Here is an 18,919-nt window from a genome sequence, read left to right as displayed (position 1 = left end):
TTCATGCAATTATAAACCCACCATTATGTACTTTGTAAACACATATTATTATTTGGTGCGAATTTTTTGCACTGCTATATTTATTATTTTTTATTAATTATTTTAAATCCATGTATCTGTTGCACTATGTCAGTATTTTTTTGTACTGCGCGTTTTTTCACACTGGAAAATACTGGGACCAAGGCATCGAAATTTCAGTGTTGTTCAGTGTTTCCAAGCCCGAATTTTCATTTTTTGAAGGATTCTCTGCACAACTGGACAAAATATGGACGTGAGCGCAAAGGTTGAACCTTCAGAACACCACCATCTTAGTGACAATGATACAACTCCTCTGCGTGATGCACCTATAACTTCGCCAAAGATATTTGTCTCAAATGCAATAAGCTGCACCGGCGCAGGCTGGGAAAGTGATGATGCAGAGGAAAACGTTGTCATTCCCAAGCGAGAACCGGATGATAACTATTTTGATGACTTGGTAGCTCCACAAAACAAATTTATTAAGGATGAAGATCCTCCGAAATTGGAAGATGCAAGCATTGACTGGGAGGGATTTGACAAAGATTGGGATGACTTGCCAAATGGTTTTACAAAGCGAGAACTTCTTGATGATATGGACTTGGGTAATGGCTCTGAAACAAGGCAACCTGGAGAAGCATCGCCCGAGCTACAGGCTCTACTCGAACAGGAAGCTTTGTTGTTAAAATTAACCGAACAAGCCGGACAGGAAGAGGCATCAACATCATCTCAAAAAAAAACGAAAAAAGCATAAAAAGAATAAAAGTCGGCATAATGAAGCACGAAAGAGGATACAAAGTCCTGGTCCATCGAGAGGTAACAATGAAGAGAAAAGAGTCAGGCGACATAGCCCCAGTCCAGATCGGGAATCCCGGCGCAATGTACATAATAGAAGTCCCCGTAGTCCCAGTCCCCCTAAAGAAAACGAATACAGCCGTGAAGGGAGATCAATTTCTGGATTGGGAGCTGGAATCTCGAACAACAACGAAGGGGAAAGAACATACAAACGAAGGCGCACTTCGGATGCACAACGGGACGACTTCAATGGATCCAAACGTAAGCGAGATGGTTTAAAATTGTCCTCTGGTAGAAACCGTTCCAAAAAATGTGAACCAGAACCGAAAAACGATATCGAAGAGCTTAGACTACGCGATGATGAGAAAGGTTTCATTCGATTGGTCGATCCGTCCAAGCTTATACAGGAAACACCTAAACCTCAACCATCTACATTGACTGCCAAAGAGAAGCGAATAGCTAACATTGAAAGAACCACATTGGCGTTAGCCCAAATGGAACTAAAATCATCAAAGGCGCCTGAGGAGGAATTTCTTCTGGTCGACACCATTTCAAAAATGCCCATTAGTTTGTCCTTCATGACCCAGGACATCTTTGAAAACCCGTCACCCTTGCAGAATAATTTCAATGTTGCTTACAAATTCAATTCCATAAGTGGAACAGATATTAACATATCCAAATGGGGGCTCGAGGCATTGCCAATGGAAACCACCAAGATACTTAATATCTTAGGCATTAATTCAGAATCATTGAAAAAAATTGAAGCAAATACCGTGACTCCACAGCGAATTCTCAAGTTACGCAAACAAGCCGCTGAAAATGGTGAACTGGACATTAAAGTGGAGGATTTAATGTCAACGGGTACCGCTCTATACAGAACCATGGGCACGCAAACAACTCAACAATCATCAAATAACAGCAAAGACATAGGCACTCAAACTAAACCACTGAAAGAAAATACTGAAAATAATGCCATTTGGCAAAACCCGACATTTGATATTATTAATCTAACACAGACTCAAACAAATGTAATGTTTGCCTTAAAGGAGCTATCCGAATGTATGCCCAATCAGTTGTGGGCCGAACAATTGTATAAACCCTTGCGAGATGCCTTATTTATCAAACGGAACGCCATAAAAGATCCTCGATTGACTAGAAATTCATACAATTAGAATGAAAATCTACGTGATTACTAAGTGAAGCCAATATAATACATAAAACTAAAGCCAAACAAAAGAACTGACAAAGTTAAATCAATTAAAATCAAACTAGAAATTAAGATTTCCGAAATTGTAAGAAAGAAATATTAATAATTGGGTTCGATTATGAATTCATCACCTAGGAAATTGCGATGCGGAGGAGATAAACCAAAATTACCATCATACCATACCGAAATTACTACCATTAGCACCAATTATTCCACCTGGCTGGGTACTTAGACTTTGCATTGAATGCGAACTGTCACTTTGATTATATTCAGCATGCAAATATTTAGTTGTTGTTGGTGTGCAAATTGTTTTTGTGATTACATATTAACACGCCGGAGAACATTTGTTGGGTGCTAACTGTAGTTGTGCCTTCATCTCACCCGTATAGACCCTTGCCATATGCCTTATTTATCAAACGAAACACCATAAAAGATCCTCGATTGACTAGAAATTCATACAATTAGAGTGAGAATCTACCTGATTACTAAGTGAAGCCAATATAATACATAAAACTAAAGCTAAACAAAAGAACTGACAAAGTAAAATCAATTGAAATCAAACTAGAAATTAAGATTTCCGAAATTGTAAGAAAGAAATATTAATTATTTCTTTCAATACTTTTTACCATTAATATTCTGTCAAATATAAATATAATTATTTGAGCTTCCATGGCTAATATAAACTGTACCAAAGTTATACATTATTATTCTTTATAATTTGTCTTATTGTTCTATTCTCTATATTCACAACGCATTATTACATATAATAAGTACATATAACATATACATATATATATTTAGCTATATATATACATATATAAACATATATTTTCTTGGCAATTAAGATCTAGATATAAGTTTCTATCATTTCCTCACTGTAAACACTAAAGGCGACGACTCATCTTCCTGCTGCTCGAGAAGTGATACTCGTAAAGCACTAATACGTTGCTGGTGCTGCTGGGCCTCAACATCCTCATAGTCCACCGATGAGGAGCGCAACAACTGAAACTGTGACGATGAATCCGATTTGGTTATAATCAATGAAGCTGGACGGGCACCTGCAAAATAAAATTAATAATTGAAACAGATTCACTATGATATAATATTGGATTATAACTAACCTGACGGCGGCTTGGAGGTCAAGCGGTTTTTGCTACTACTTCCCGATGCCCCGGCACTTGTGGCCACTTCGGAGATGTATTCCACATTAGTTGATAATTTGGCATTGTTGTTGTTATTATTATTGTTACTATTATTGTTATTGCTGGGCAATTGTTTGATCGATACACGTTTCTCTGTCGAAGTCTTTCCACTGCCCTGCGGTTTTAATATGGAATCTCTACGCTGTTGCAACGGCGACGCCACCGATGATGAGGATGAGGCGACCATGGCTGCTGCTGCTGCCATTACATTAGATGAAGTATCAACAATTTCTATAATAAATTAAAAAATAAAACAATATGTCCATATCGAAAAGTTTGTTTATGATCAACAACAATTATCCGTAAGCCCTCAGTATTTAATTAATTATCGTGCAAATAAAAAACATTTTGAAACAATTAAGCATTAAATAAACTTGACATTGACCAAAGGATTATAAATCTAAAAGCTTTTTTAACAATAAAATGCCTTTTGTATTTGATAAAATGATTTATTTCAGTATATCAAAAATTTTATTGACTTTTTTTCTCGTTTTTTTTGTTCTGTTTGTTTGTATTAGTTGTTGACAATTTTTGGTAAAGTGTCTCTCTGTGTCTGTGTGTGTGTGGGTGTGGCAACTAAAAACTAAAGTTTTGGTTTAATACATTGAATTAGTAACCAGCTCAAATCAGTATTAGTTAGAAGCCAGAGATGCAGTTAAACGAGGAAGATGTTTTTGATTAGTAATTTTAACTAAAATTCAATAGCAAAACATATCCCAGGTTATATAATAGGATTTAATAACTCTAGTTACGTATAGTTGTATGTTTTAGCAACAAAACCAAACAAAAACTATTACTAAATGGCCAAATTTTAACGCAAAAAGCCCTTTTTGCAGTCAATTATAATGTATGTACGGTAGAGTTCCAATTATCCAGATATCCGAATATGAGAATTTATGTTTACATAATACGTTTAAATATTTCTATAAGAATACATTTCGATTGGGTCTGATGATGCCGGATAATTGGAATTATACCCTATTATACCATTTGAATGAAATGTTTGTGTGTATATTCTTATAATAAAATCGTTTTGAGGTTTCCCTCCCTGCCCTCCGGTCTTGTTCTCAGTCACACTTATAATTTGGTATCATTGTACGGATGATGATGACCATCACCATTGCCATTTGGTACTACCACAACCATGGGCACTATATATGGCGATGGGCCAACAGTGGGTTCGATTATGAATTCATCACCTAGGGAGTTGCGATGCGGAGGAGATAAACCGAAATTACCATCACCAACATTGATTAGATCATTTGTACTACTACCATTACCACCGATTATTCCACCTGGCTGGGTACTTAGACTTTGCAGTGAATGCGAACTGCCACTTTGATTATATTCAGCATGCAAATATTTAGTTGTTGTTGGTGTGCTAATTGTTGTTGTTGTTGCATTATTGTTGTGATTACGTATTAACACGCCGGAGGACATTTGTTTCTGTTGCTCATCGGAGGGTGAACCAAATTCCGATGATTCCCGTATGGGTGCTAATTGTAGTTGTGCCATCATCTCACCTGTTGGACTTGGACGTTCACTGCTAGCAACATCTTCGAAAGCTTCTTCATTGAGGGTCTGCAAAGCGCCACAAATCATTTGCTCTTCCAAAGTAACCTAAAACATAAAATTACAGTTAAAATATTATTAACTTTCTTCAATCACAAACAAAACAAAAGGAGAGTTAATTTCCGTCGAAAAAATAAGAGTAACTCGTTTGTATTATAGTTTTACCTGTAGATACTCATAGTCGTGGATTTTCGACTGGTTAGCATGATATAGATTAAAGATTAAGATCAATGTAATGAAGTGAATTGCTTAGATTAAGTCGCAAGTCGCCAATTGTTTACCTGTTTCTCCATATGACTGACAGAATTCTTTCGGGACAGAGGTTCGCGTGGAGCTGGTGTAATTAGCGCATCTGTAACATCCTTGATCATGGGTATGGGTGCTGCTGGTGGTGGCTCGATAATCGATGCTTGTGGCCTAACTTTACGTGGGGCTAAGCGTTCACAATCTCTCAAAGTGGTAACTAGCAAACGAAACAGTTCCCAATGCCCGAAACTTAAACCCAAAACTGACTTCAAATCCGACAATTCGCAATGCTTAAGGACACGACCATTTATGGCATTTTCCCGCAAAACAGGAGACAATTTCTGCAAAGCAGGTTTGAGGTCTTCAATGCGTTCTAATAAACTAATAACACCTTCTACAGTGAGATCTGTGAGTTTGGTTTGCAATATGTCATCCTGGAATTAAAGAAAACTCTTGTTTAAAAAAAGGAGAAACTGAAATTTAATTTCACTTACATTAAATGAATCATTCGGTGAATTGGCCAAAAGTGGAGTCATAGGAGGTTCAGTACTAGCGCTAGGTAAGCGAGATCTCAACTCATTGGCCATATATTCATTGTGGAACATTTGATAAGGCGGATAGGCTTGAGGCGAAGGCACATAGGTTGTGGGTGGAGCTGGATGATGCCTGTTTATTGAGTTTGAAACACTTGGTCGGGTCTGTAGAACTAAGGAGCCCTCATCTTCTATAGTCTGCTGATCCTCTGCAAGAGTTACAATAATTTAAGTAAGACTCTTTGCACCTTAATGTACTCGGTGTGATACTCACCCTTTAAAACTTTTCTCAAATACGGATCTAGATTGATTGTAAAGGGTAAAAATATGCGCAGATCAGCAACTAACAAATCAGATTTATGCAATTGTAAAAATGCATCCAATTTGCGCTCATCGCGATCCAATTCCAACAGAGGAGCTGCCTCCCTTAAACAAGCCAACTTGGGACGAACTCTGCAATAAAGTTATGAATCAATTAAGGAATATTCAAATATAACATTTATTTGCACAACTTACTTTTCATAGACACTCTGCAATGAGACATTCTCATCGGCATTGGTATCCATAAATTGATCATGATGTAAGACAATCATGCTCGCTCTTAATGGCCACTGCTCGGTAAGATTAATCCAAGAACTCAGACGATACCAGCTAAAGTCAATTTGAAAAGCTTTCAGCAGACGGACTGTGATATAGATAACATTCATCAGACGTCGCATGCTGCGAGGATTTACATCGCTGAAGTAGTCATCGGTGAGTACAATACGCGATAAGTCCAACACTCCCTGAGGATTCTGGCCTAAGCGATGCAGATTTGAACCAATCGAACTGGCAACCGATTCGGATAAGCGTAGTTTTTTGCCACCTCCTGAAGTGCCGGCACCTCGTTGAGCATTGCCCCGCAATTTCTCCTGACTGGACATAATCTCGGAAGCATTCGACAGACGACGAGCGGAGACTGAATGACCCAAAGTGGGTATAGGACCATCATCAAATTGATAATCCCCTCCTCCACCACCGCCGCCGCTACGTTTAAAGAGTAAAGCAGTCATTTGGGCTCTTTGCACCTTGCGAAGACCAGAATTCTGTAGATAAACTGGCAAATGGACCAGATTCCTTAAGAAATCATGGCCACCAATGCCACCTTCGGTGAATAGGCGCCGGCTATTAGCCTCAGCAGCCTTGGCTATGACATGAGGATCCACTGAGATGAGTAACACAAACGGACGATTTGGTGAGGAGAGTAAAGTCTGCACGGCATTTAACAATGTGAGTATTCTTTCCGTATCACATGAGTCCAGAGCATCCACCACGCCCACTAGACGACTCTGCTGATTGGTAAAAGCATCCAAACATTTCACCATATCTGTCATGACAGCCACCTCTGCTCCTAGCATGGTCAAGGGAGCAGTTTCATTCGAACGCACAGCCCGTTTCAGTTGCCGCTTGTGTGAGGTGAATAGAGAACCAAATACTTTGGCCAAAACATGCAAATGAGTACAGATCAGAGTCACTAGGACAGCAGCAATCACATAGATGGCCACCAAGATGTGTTGCCGCTCATCTTCGGAGGCGTATGTGAAATATGCTATCAACATAGAGATTCCCGCCACCAAACTGATGAGACCCAATTCAAAAACGACCACAATTGGTATACAGCACATTCGTCGCCAACGCCAGCCAATATCGGTCTTCAGACATTTGGGTCTAAATGCTCGGTAAAGTCGTGTGGCCAGCCAACCGTAATGGGATTCAATAGCATCCAACAAGGAGGCTAGCATATGAGCCACAGCTCCATCTCCGGTGGGAGAGGCACTGCTAGCTTCGGCGAAATGAAAACGCACTGGTTTCGCTTGGGAATCCGACTGTGGTCCAGGAGGATGACAAAAGGCCACTTGCAATATAAGTCTCAGTCGGGTCATTCTCTTCTCCAGACCATGCAAGATTGTATAAGCCCAAAACATATCCATTTGAAAGTTGAAATAGCGAACCAATGCCAAAATCAAATAGGTTAGGATCAGGAACAAGCCAGAAGCCAAAAGACCCCACAAAGTAGACCAAGAACTCAATCCCACTATGGTTCCAATGAGCAGGCTCAAATGTAGGCAGACCAAGAAAAGGAGTCCATTCGTTTTCGCCGGCGGTTCGGCCCATTGTCGGGCGAAATTATTCATTTCATCTCGCAGCTTGTTGAGGAGAAAACTTTTGCCACTTCCCCATTTAGCATACAGGCCAACAGTAATGGGCGTCGTTAAAGTGGGCTCACTAAGCACATCAGCCAGAGCCGAACTGTAGAGTTCATACCCCAGCATGCCTTCCGAATCCTCATTGGTATTAAGACGTCGTGAACCAAACACTTGACCCAATATAGTTTTCTGGTGCAGCGTATCAATGTTGTAGGGTGTTTCGCCTGCTTTGTTGGCTCTATATAGTAATTGACTGTGCTTTGGGTTTCTTAGCAGGGCTTCTACTATGGCCTTACTTCTTGCTCGCATGGCTATGTGTAGGCAGGTGTCACCACGCTTATCGCTGGCGGTAACCTTTGCTTTGCGATCGAGCAGCATATGCACAATTTCTAAATTTCTATTTCTAACAGCTCTCAGCAGAGGGGTATCCCCGTCTTTGGTTGATGACTCCAAGTCTGGATTGGTTGACAACAGCAGCTTTACAATCTGTAGATGTCCCTTCTCCACAGCCGTATAGATGGCAGTTTTACGATCTTTTCCTTGAATATCGACATCGGCATGCTTCTTCAGCAATGCCTCCACCACACTTCGATGGCCACCCTTAACAGCGTGTATCAACGGTGTGTCTGCTCCTCTATCCTGTATATTTATATAGGCACCAGCAGCTATCAGTGAGGCAGCAATATCTTGGTAACCCTCACGACTGGCTATGCACAAAGCTGTCATTCCATCCTTATCCAAAGCATTCACATTCGGTTTTTTCTCCAACAGCGAATTGACACAATCGGAATGTCCCCCGGCGGCGGCCACCAGCAATGGAGTCCATGAATACATTCCCGCTGTATCAACATTGGCTCCTGCCTTGACCAGTATATCCACAATTTCCACATTGCCGCGACGACATGCCCAAACTAACGCTGTTGTTCCATATTTATCGCCCACATTGACCTTGGCTCCACGTTGCACCAGCAGTTCGACAATCTCCTTAAACCCACGTCCAGCAGCCCAGAGGAGAGCACCAAGATGATAATTGCCATGGGCATTGCCATCAGCTCCTTTGTCGAGTAGCAAGCGCACCAATTCCGTGTGTCCACGATAGGCAGCCCACATCAGAGATGTCCAACCACCCTGCAAAAGAGTTTGATAAAGTCTTGGACAGATATCCTTGTATTCGCTTTACTCACCATATCACGATGTTCCACCTCAGCTCCATGATCAATTAACAACTGCACCACATCCAAATGTCCATTACGTGTAGCACACAGCAAAGCCGTCCAGTTGTCCAAATCCTCTGCCTGGACATCTGCTCCACGAGCTAGAAATTCACGTACAAAGGCCGTTAAACCACGTCCAGCTACTACCATCAGCACCGTGGTGCCATTCTACAAGAACAAACAATTAAAAGTTTCCTTTCAAATAAAGATGTTATAAGTAACTCACCTCATCTCGATCATCGATGGTCAAATGACGACTATCGAGTATGGCCCGTAATCCGGAAATATCATTATTATCTATATACTGCAATAGGGCGCGATGACCAAGTGATCCCATGGATTCTCCGTAGCGATTTATATTCTATATATCAAGTGAAATATAACGAATATATTGAGTTAGTAAATTAATATTGATTTGAATTCGTAATTTTAAAATCATGCCAAATTGTAAATGGGTTATCGGGAAGTGTTAACTTTTAGCCATTTTTACACCTCAAGCGCTCTTAGCCATTCTCCCGGTTAGTTTAGCCGACATCCAATGAAAATATATGTCAAGGAAAACAGTAAATGCTCAAAATTTAGTTTTATATAGTAAAATTCTCGAAAGTTTCTTTTAGTTTATTTATAATAGCTACAATAGTACTAGCTTAAAGGCCTTGTAAGTTATTTTTTTAAGATGAAACATTAAAATTTAATAAATTTATTAGTTTTTAAATATTTTTTATCACAAACTAAGTGATTTTAATATTATAGTTTATAGAACCTTTTTGGAAAGTTCTAATTTTTGAGCATTTACTGTATTTGATTTTAATTTACTTTGTTTCCAGGGTTAGGCAAGGAAAAGCAGTAGAAAAACTTTTTAATTTAATATTTCTAGACCCATTTTAAACTATGTATGTATTTTCATTTAGCTGGAGGTGTAATTATGGGCTCTTTATACAGTTTAAACATGAATAAATCGAATAAAACGAGGAGTAGAACATATCATAAAACATTGGGTGGAAAATAACATTTCGAGCAAGGCAAAGAACAAATTTCATTGATTTTATTGACATTTGCGAAATCGTATTCGAAACATGTGTCAACCAGGTTTTATCTAAAGAACGGTCACCATGACATACAGTTGTCAGACTTGATATACAATAAATATCACATTTTTTTTTTGGTTTTTTTCGTTTCGTTTTGTTTGATGTGCGATGGGTTGAGCGCCGCCCTATATAAGACATAAATAAATACAAAGTTTTCCTCCTGTATTCTGTATTTCTATCTGTGCACATCTTTTTGTTTTATTTGATAATGAAAATGATAATAATAATCAAGCATAGGACTTTCACGTTTTGCAGTGGGCATAAATAATTTGTGAGTTTACTTTATTTTGTATATTATTTATAATATTATTATGTGACGCAGCAGCAAAGTTCAAAATCTTTCAGAGGCATGACTAATTTTTTATGCTTTGCATTCAACAGTCTAGTTTTAATGCGTCTACAGAAGTTAGTTAGATTGATACTGATAATGATACTTCTATTGAAGGTGTTAAAATTTAGTTAAGCGTAACGCACAACAAGCTAAGAGAGTAAACAGAGTTAAAAGGCTGTAAAAACGACCCTACCGAAGATTGTTTACCCTTTCAGTTTCAAATCTTAACTAACAAATAAATGTATAAATTTTTTCAAAATTTCCTAGTATGGTCTTAAATTTATATGAAATAAGGGAAATGCTTTAATTGAAGTTATACAGATTGTTTCTACACTTTTTACAGATTATCTTAGGATTTCTACCGATTATACGATATCTGGCACTCCGATCTTGTTAATACTTTGTAATTTGATACGAAACATACAAATCTTAAGATTCCCTTTGATTGTTCTCATATGATGTACTCGACAAAGTCGTCTTCTTCTTCAGTAAGGTAATAATTGCTTAAGAAACTAAAGCGATACTTTAAAACAATTGTTTCTTAAATAGCTATACTTTTCCAACTTGTTAATACTTTCATTTTCTATCTATGTCTCTCATAATACTAGACCAAATTGATAAATTTATCTCTTTACAACTATTCTATATATAGCTGTAGATCTATAAAAGATTTTCTTTAAACTCACGAACTAAGCTAACTTCTGACACAAATTAATATACCCTTAATAGCCTTTTTGTATACTAACAAGTGTTATAATATTATGATTCACTAGCTTTAAACACTTTGCAGACATTCAAAATATTATTTTTAGGTTTAAAATTTAGATCTCTTACGTTCTTGGTTTTCTTCTTGGTGGGTGAACGTAAGTTATTTAGGCTTAAACGAGATGCATTTAATATTAACTCGTCCAAACTTTTTGATAGCTTCATTTTGGACGGTTGCAAAAGATACTGACTGAGATATTTCCACGAATTTATTTATTCTGTACACTGATAAAACACTGTATACACGTTTACGTCAATTTATATAAAAAAAAAGATAGATACATATATATATTGGTATAGTATGCGCATATGTTTACACACAAGTCGCCACGAGTTTTAATTAAGAGAATTGCAATTTTTTTGTCATTTTTCTGTTTTTTTTTTTTTTATAGATCGTTAATTAATTGTTAACTTTATGCTGCACTTTTTCTTTATTGGCATTTGCTGCGCGACGCAAAGTGCTGCAACCTGCTGCTATAGCTGCTAATTTAGTAGTGGTCGCTCGAATTGGCCGCTCGTTTTGTAGTTAACGCAAGACACGCTAAGCTTATCAAAAATGCTAACAAAAAAAAAAAAAAACAAACAACGTTTTGTATAAGACTCAAGAGACTTTAAATGATTTGGCTCTCGCACGCAAAGATTAGGCTTCCAAAAGGTTATGAGTAGATGCACTTAGTTTTTGTTTTTTTTTTTTTTTTTGTAATTTCGCGGAAACGTGTTTGAGCAATTTGGGCAAATCGAATGCACACAATATAAACAACAAACACTATTTGTTTATTTCTCTCTCTATCTCGCTCTCCTGTTGCAGTGCGTCTACTGTGTAGCAGCATTTCCGACCGACTGACCACTGACCACAAAACCAACTCTTAAGACGCCATCGAGACGTAATGTAATACATGGTTTTACACTATTTACCTTGCAAAAAGTTTCTCTCTTTAAGGCCAAATGGCAAAAATATGTATTTTTTTTTTTGCCGTATATTTCTCCTGTAATTGATTGTCTATTAGCTAATTGAAGGGGGGTAGCTTCAAAGTGAGAGAGAGAGGAAGAGAGAGAGAGATAGAGAAAGAGTGTGTGTGAAAGAGAAAAGTGACCGCAAGAGCTCGACGTTAGTAATTAAACGAGTTCCTGAAATACTATATACCATATCTTTATGCAAATTGAGGATTTTAAAGAAAGGAAATTGATTGGGGAAGAACACACACGCCACCAAAAGGCTAACCAACTACCAAGAATTTATATAAATAACTTTTAACCGTTAAAAATAGCCTTTTCAATAGACAGTTAATGATAAAATTTAAACATTTGGTATGAAATGAATTAAGCCAACATTATCATTTGACGGTTTTCAAGTGGCTGAAGACTCAAACCCATAATGATAGTGAAGTGGTTTCTTTCTTTTTTACCAACAGAACCAAGAAGAACCACAAAAACAAAGAGGTTAACGCACATCTTCATACACACACACACACACACAGAGAGACTCATTCAGGCAGAGGTAGAAGGCACCATGAGTTAAGTTAAGTAAGTTAATGCTGGGGGGAGGGAGAAACTGGCAGAAAAGTTATTTTTAGATATATAAAGCAACAGCGCAGAGCAGAATACTAAGAAAACGCAGCGTGCCAAGAAGGTTAGGATCACATTAAACCAAATGCAAAACCAGGATATACATCTATATATACACACACACACACATATCATTGGGGACAAGCTTAGTTAGAAACTAGAAAGGACATTTACATGAACGTGTATGTGAGAGAAACGACGCAGGGCCATATTGAAATGACTGAATCTTCGCATTGAATTGTTTAATGATACAGTCTCCTGGTTCCCCTCAGGCTCGGGTGTTGGTGACCGTGTGTTGGGTGTGGAGATGGCAAGAGTACTTCTTCTTGCATTTGCTGGGGCAGCATTCTCTGAGCGTAGATTATTATCACCATCGATGTCAATGACGAAACGTGGCAAATTGGCATGAGGGGTCATTTCACTGGTGTTTGAACGTCTCTGGGGGGATGATGAGGTCTGCTTGGACTCTGGTTTCGCAATGGCCACCAAACGCTCTTCACATTCGAGAAGTGGCCTATGCAATGACTGTATATCACATGTGCCTGTATCATGTAAGTTTCGCACAAGAGCCCCAATAACATGACCCTGCCCCTGCCCCAGTGTCTGCCCATGCGATGGATGATGTCCAATCGTTGCTCGTCTAGTGGCACTTAATCCACTTGCTGCTGATGCTGCTGCTGCTGATGAAGACGATGTTTTCTTCGATGACTTTTTTGCTTTGGTTTTCTGTGTCGCGGTTTTATCTGCATCATTCTGCATTCTGTTTGTTTTTCTTTGTATTTACCTTTTCTCTTTGTTTAAGTTTAAGTGATGACGTTGAAGTAGAAGTAGTAGTAGAGGGTAAAAGGCCTAAAGATGATGTTTGTTTTGTTTGTGGTTAGTTCATTATTTAAACAAAGAGTTTTACTTGCTAGTTCTAGTTTAGGTTTATCAATTTGTTAAAAAATAATACTTTCTAATTGATATCAATCGATGAAAACAAACGAGACAACAAGCCATCAATTGCCTTTAATGAATTGAATGAAAATTGATTGACTGATGCAGTAACTTCTTCTCTTACTTATACATACAAACATAAACGATCACACTGGATCAGAATTCTTAACAATATTTACTTTTAGAAACACATTACAATGTATGTACATACAATGGCGGCCACAAATTTAAAATATTTGATGTTTTCCAACTTTGACTCTGATTCAAAATTCAGCAAAAAGAGTTACTTGAGTGTCGAGAAAATCAAATGTCAGATTCGAAAATACTCAATGTGCTAAATTCTTGGCCACCACTGTGTATTTAAATAAAAAATTTCAAGTATTTGTTCATTTTTAGAGACTCTGATATTAAACACAACTGCCTATTAATTTCTCTCCAAAATTTAGTATTTTTTTTTAATGGAGAGAATATCATTTTACGACACAAATTTCAGCACAAATTCATAAAATTGAAATGGCAACGGAATAAATGACAATTCTCAATGATTTGTTAAAAACTTTCTCACTAGAAACTAATGAGAGTTTGAGAGTTTCTGTTAAACACACCTCACTTCCGCTATGGGGCGGATGCGTTTTTAAACGCGCCTTGAACATTCTAGTTAAATTTTGTCCGTTTAGTTCCAGTTTTGAAATAATTTTTTAAATTTGTCTCACAATTTCGTTATAGAAAAGAACTAGCGACGCGTGTTCAGAGTTCGTTTTTCGTTTTTCGCTGCTTTTGGGCTGCGTTTGCCTTCAATGTACTGCACTGTCTGGGATGATGGCATGTAAAGTATCCACCATATAAATGTTGGGCAGGCCCCTGTTTTCCTTTGGCATTTTTATAGATATTTAATTTTCATTAATTGAACAAACAATACACAACGCCAGCAGCAGATAGGCTGCTCGATTAACGGATATTAAAATACAGCGCGCTATTTCCTAATAGATAATGCTCTGCTAATTACCGTTATCTAGTTTTCACACATTTTGCTACCAACGAGCAGCTTATGTATGTCAATAAGGCAGGAAATGTACTTAAAGAACATTTTTTTTTTTTTTGTTCTTATTTGTCCATGGTCCACAAACTATTTTCAAATTTTACTTTGTCACAGCTTTGCCAAGTTCAACTGATTTCTTGTAAAGATCAAGTGTTGCCTACTTCTGGGGCGATGCTGTAGAAAATGTGTAGAGTTTGTATGTAGATAACTATGAATGGTAAAATATAACGTAAAATTTTATTCAAAAATGTGAGCAAGAAAATTTTCGTTTTGTTCGTTCGGGTATAATAAATAATAAAATATATTTGTTTGGCTTAAACACAGACAATTATTCATTATATTCCGATAATGTAAAAGTATACTAAAGAATACATAATGTATTTATTTGCTCTGGACTTTTTTTAAAAAGATTTTGATTTAAGCATTGAAATTTATTTTGTTTTTACATTTATTATTGCAGCCTAGATTCGTCTTTTGATTTAATGTGTTTAGAATGGAATAAATTGAAATAACTTTTAATTGAAAAATTTTGATACCTTAAAAGTCCATATTTATGTTTAAATAAATTATTTTCCATTTATTAAATGTATTCAGCGAAATTCAACAAAATTTGAAACCACAGTTAAAACTTTTTAAGTAAACATTTGATTTCTCAATCAAACCTAGTATTCTGGTCAACTGAAAAAGGTGGTATATTATGGAATTATGGTGAATAAATTGTTTATGTCTGGTAATTATTTCTAGGAGTTACTTATTTCACCTAATGATTGTACATATGTATGACTAATTTTTGAGAATCAGTTTTCTGATCGTAGAAATTGCGACGTAATTTGTAAATGAATATTTTACAAAATAGGCTCACACCCGTTACATTGATCACATGTGAGATTTCTGTCTTTAAATACATATGTAACAAAACAAACTAATTCCAGTTAATTCCGAAAACATTACTTACTAAATATATAAACAAATACAAAAGCGCCATCGTTTAGACAGCAAGGGGACTCCAACCATTATATGTCGTTATCGATATTCTATTTCTGTAGATTTCTAATCAGAGGGCGGTAGGCTGTCTGCTTATGTTTTCCGCCAATTTGTTTTTTTTTTTTTTTTTGTTTATTATAATCTTTATGTTATGATAGTAAAAACAGTTATCCCACCAACTATAACACGTTAGAATTCAAAGAAACATATGGTTTCCGATCAGTCTGGGACAAAACAAACCTGAATTGAGTTACCACTGCGACCAAATGAGCCTCGTAGGAAACCAAATGGAAATATACTGCCATAGCCACCAGAATCGTGACGTTCATGTTGTCCACCCGGAATCCCAGAGCTTGTGGTGGCCACTGGTGGCGGTGGCGGTGACGGATTCAAGGGTGACATTTCAGAATAAGCACGTCCCACTAAATTCAATTTCGGAGTGCGACCCATTATTATTTTTTTTTTTTTGTACTTTCAACTAAACTTTCGCACGAAGCTCGACAAGTTTAGTGAGCTAACTAATTTTAATCTCTTTATATATGTATATAATATATTTATATACTATAAATTGCAATATGTTTTTTTAGTTTGAATAAAACAGCGCTTAGTAATCAAGCGCACGCGGCGCGAACTGTTGGAAAACTAAAACAAAAAAAAACCTTAAACCAATGGCGCAGAAAGAGAGAAAAAAGAAACGCCAGACAGGTACGTACATACATATGTACATATATACATATATACCGGTGTTCTCTCCCATGTTTTTCTGATAAAATACACAACAAATTTAGCCCAATATTAATGGGGGTTTATCAGGGGTTTCTACAAACATTCATACATACATATGTACATACATACATACAGACTATCATACTACATTGCGAAAAAGAATAACAAGGCAAATTTTTCGAACAGTCACAGTTTTAGTTCCAGTTGCTCTCTCATACTCTCTCTATATATTACATTGTATTCGTTCTTCAACTTGTGAGTGATCTTGATGACTGATAAGCTAAGCAAGCAAATTTCGTCTCGTCTTTGACATCTTTGAACAAGGTGATGATGAAACTCTTGTTCTCTTTTCATTAAGAGAGTGTTTACATCAGAGTAAAGGGACTTGCAATTGCCATCTCACTCACTTCGCATTCCAAGAACTTAATACACGATCTTAGCTATGGTTTATTGACCTTATTATGTTTAGGTTTTCAGGGCTGGTGATGTTTTAGTCTTTAAACTTTATTATAATTACATCTGGAGAATTCCTAAGAATAATCAGTCCAGAAGAATTGAAGTTCCAAGCCAGTCACTTCATATTATGCCTTTTATCTTTTCATTAAAAAAACAGTTTGGAATAATCACAAAAAGGCTTTAACTCACGTGTTGATTTGCACTACCGCGTCTTGTTGTGGAACTTTGTAAATGAGTTTCCATAAAATGGGATATCGAATAGACAGGAAAATTTTCCACCATTTTTAATACAAATTTTTAACCGACAATATACACGTCTGTCCTCGACTGAATTCAGAGATAAAATGATTTAGTAAGATGTTATACTAGATTTAGTTATCATTCAAATTAGCACTAATTTGCGATACTTTAATCAAAAATCGAGTGAGGGGGACGACAATTTTTCCCTTTTTATGTGTGTATGTATGCAGGGGAGAATTAATTGAAGTATTCGATAAATAATTAGCACATTGTTAAGTGAAGGAGAAGAAGAAGACAGGTTAGTCTGAATATCTTTTATATCTCAGATTTCATTTTGACTATTAAAGACATTTAAATATCATTAAGCTTACAGCTTAATTGTTCACTGATAAGGGAACAGCCCACAAAAGATAAAGAAAAAGAGCTGCAATGGACTTATATTTCAAGTGGGGGAGGGCCACATTCTGATACTTATGTATATAAGTATATTATTTTTCAATTATGACGGATTACAAAAGAAATGTGAACGGAGAACAACAAGCAATAAAATACATACATATACATATGTATAGCCATGTACGTGGTGTATATCTGAATAATTGGCTTGTCGTTGTTGTTGTTGTTGCAATTGGAGGGCATCAATCAACAGCAGTTTATTTCCGTTTTATTAAATAAACCCATTGTGAAAATGTATAGCTAATTTTGCAAGTTGTTGTTATTTTTGGTGTCAATTAACACCTTAACGACATATACGAAATATTTATATTTACTTTTGTGACCGAACAATTATAGTTTATGATAATTCTACAAACAAATTGAAAAATCTATTATTTGTGCAGCGACAAAAAAAAAAGAAAGAAATTCGTTCACTTACCTCTTACATAAAGGAATTAAAATTAAAATTTTAATTTTATTGACAATTTTTCAACTGTTATCCTGATGTCCTATAACAGCTGAGCGGGAGCCCCAACACACCTACGCACAGACAGCTGAGTGCACGTGTAGTTCTACCTTGAATGCGTGCACATACACACATACATACATATGTACATATATAAAAAAAATGTTTGCCACTAACGAAAGCAAATGAAACGGTCGATAATACTAAAAGACACTCGACAACAAAAACAACAACACAAAGAGAACTTTTTACCGTAATTAATTGTTAAAAATATTTCTTATATGTATATATTTTAGTTATATGTAAAATGAATTGTCACTAAAAATATGTATTTTGTATTTGCGAGTGTGTGTGTATGTGTGTGTAGGTCACTTTTAGATTTGCACATATATTTGGCCACTTCTTTTGATGAACAAAAACACCTTTATTGACAATTCACAGACTTGTAAATGCGTTTCGTATATAATATTTACAACATATTTTATATTTCATTTTGTATTTGTTTTATTTAAATTGAATTAAAAACGCGTCACTGTCTCTTCGCTCGTGTCCGATATATCCAGACAGCTGGCAGGTATATACATATATCGATAAGAAGACTCTTGCCGATGCCAGTGTTGATCAATTTTGCAGAAGAAACAGTTGGAACTGTTTAAGCGAAATAATGTTTTGAATATTTTTGTTGTTGTTTATTGTTATTTGTTTATTTTTAATGAGTAATGAAAAAAATATAATAAAAATGAATGAACACAAACAAAATGCTTTAAAATCCAATCCATGAAATATGAAAATTGTCATAATATCAATTAGATTACTTTAATTAGACAAACTGTAGATTTCTGTATAAAGCATATTGAACAAAAACACAACTAAAGTGATAAGCTAAATGTTATTTCAATAAATTTTCTAAAATTATC

At 36.4% G+C, this 18,919-nt stretch overlaps 2 protein-coding genes across 14 annotated transcripts; one reads left to right on the top strand and one right to left on the bottom strand.

Annotated features, from left to right (window-relative positions):
* Nucleotides 1–203: 203 nt before the first annotated feature.
* Panx (Panoramix) lies at nucleotides 204–3,493 on the top strand. Its single transcript, XM_068288413.1, has one exon. The coding sequence runs from the start codon at nucleotides 1,305–1,307 to the stop codon at nucleotides 1,980–1,982; it is 678 nt and encodes a 225-aa protein (XP_068144514.1). The 5' UTR covers nucleotides 204–1,304; the 3' UTR covers nucleotides 1,983–3,493.
* Arms (Ankyrin repeat-rich membrane spanning) lies at nucleotides 2,692–18,572 on the bottom strand. Of its 13 annotated transcripts, none has more exons than XM_068288397.1 (12): nucleotides 17,976–18,571; nucleotides 12,895–13,569; nucleotides 9,197–9,331; nucleotides 8,941–9,138; nucleotides 6,087–8,884; nucleotides 5,845–6,023; nucleotides 5,532–5,779; nucleotides 5,073–5,471; nucleotides 4,957–4,986; nucleotides 4,500–4,839; nucleotides 3,139–3,450; nucleotides 2,692–3,075 (listed from the first exon to the last, which is right to left on the bottom strand). In XM_068288397.1, exons 2-12 carry the CDS (start codon nucleotides 13,477–13,479, stop codon nucleotides 2,882–2,884), a joined length of 5,418 nt encoding a protein of 1,805 aa, XP_068144498.1. In that variant the 5' UTR covers nucleotides 13,480–13,569; nucleotides 17,976–18,571; the 3' UTR covers nucleotides 2,692–2,881. The 13 variants fall into 13 exon arrangements, with proteins under 13 accessions (XP_068144498.1, XP_068144500.1, XP_068144509.1 ...); XM_068288399.1 differs by having other exon boundaries at nucleotides 4,743–4,839; nucleotides 17,976–18,570; XM_068288408.1 differs by lacking the exon at nucleotides 12,895–13,569.
* Between the last annotated feature and the right edge of the window lie 347 nt (nucleotides 18,573–18,919).

The sequence above is a fragment of the Drosophila tropicalis genome, unplaced genomic scaffold (genome assembly GCF_018151085.1).
Source record: "Drosophila tropicalis isolate 14030-0801.00 unplaced genomic scaffold, ASM1815108v1 contig_593, whole genome shotgun sequence".
Classification (NCBI taxonomy): Eukaryota; Metazoa; Arthropoda; class Insecta; order Diptera; family Drosophilidae; genus Drosophila; species Drosophila tropicalis.
Note: the sequence above shows the minus strand (reverse complement) of the source record. Positions and strands in the feature narration are given on the sequence as shown.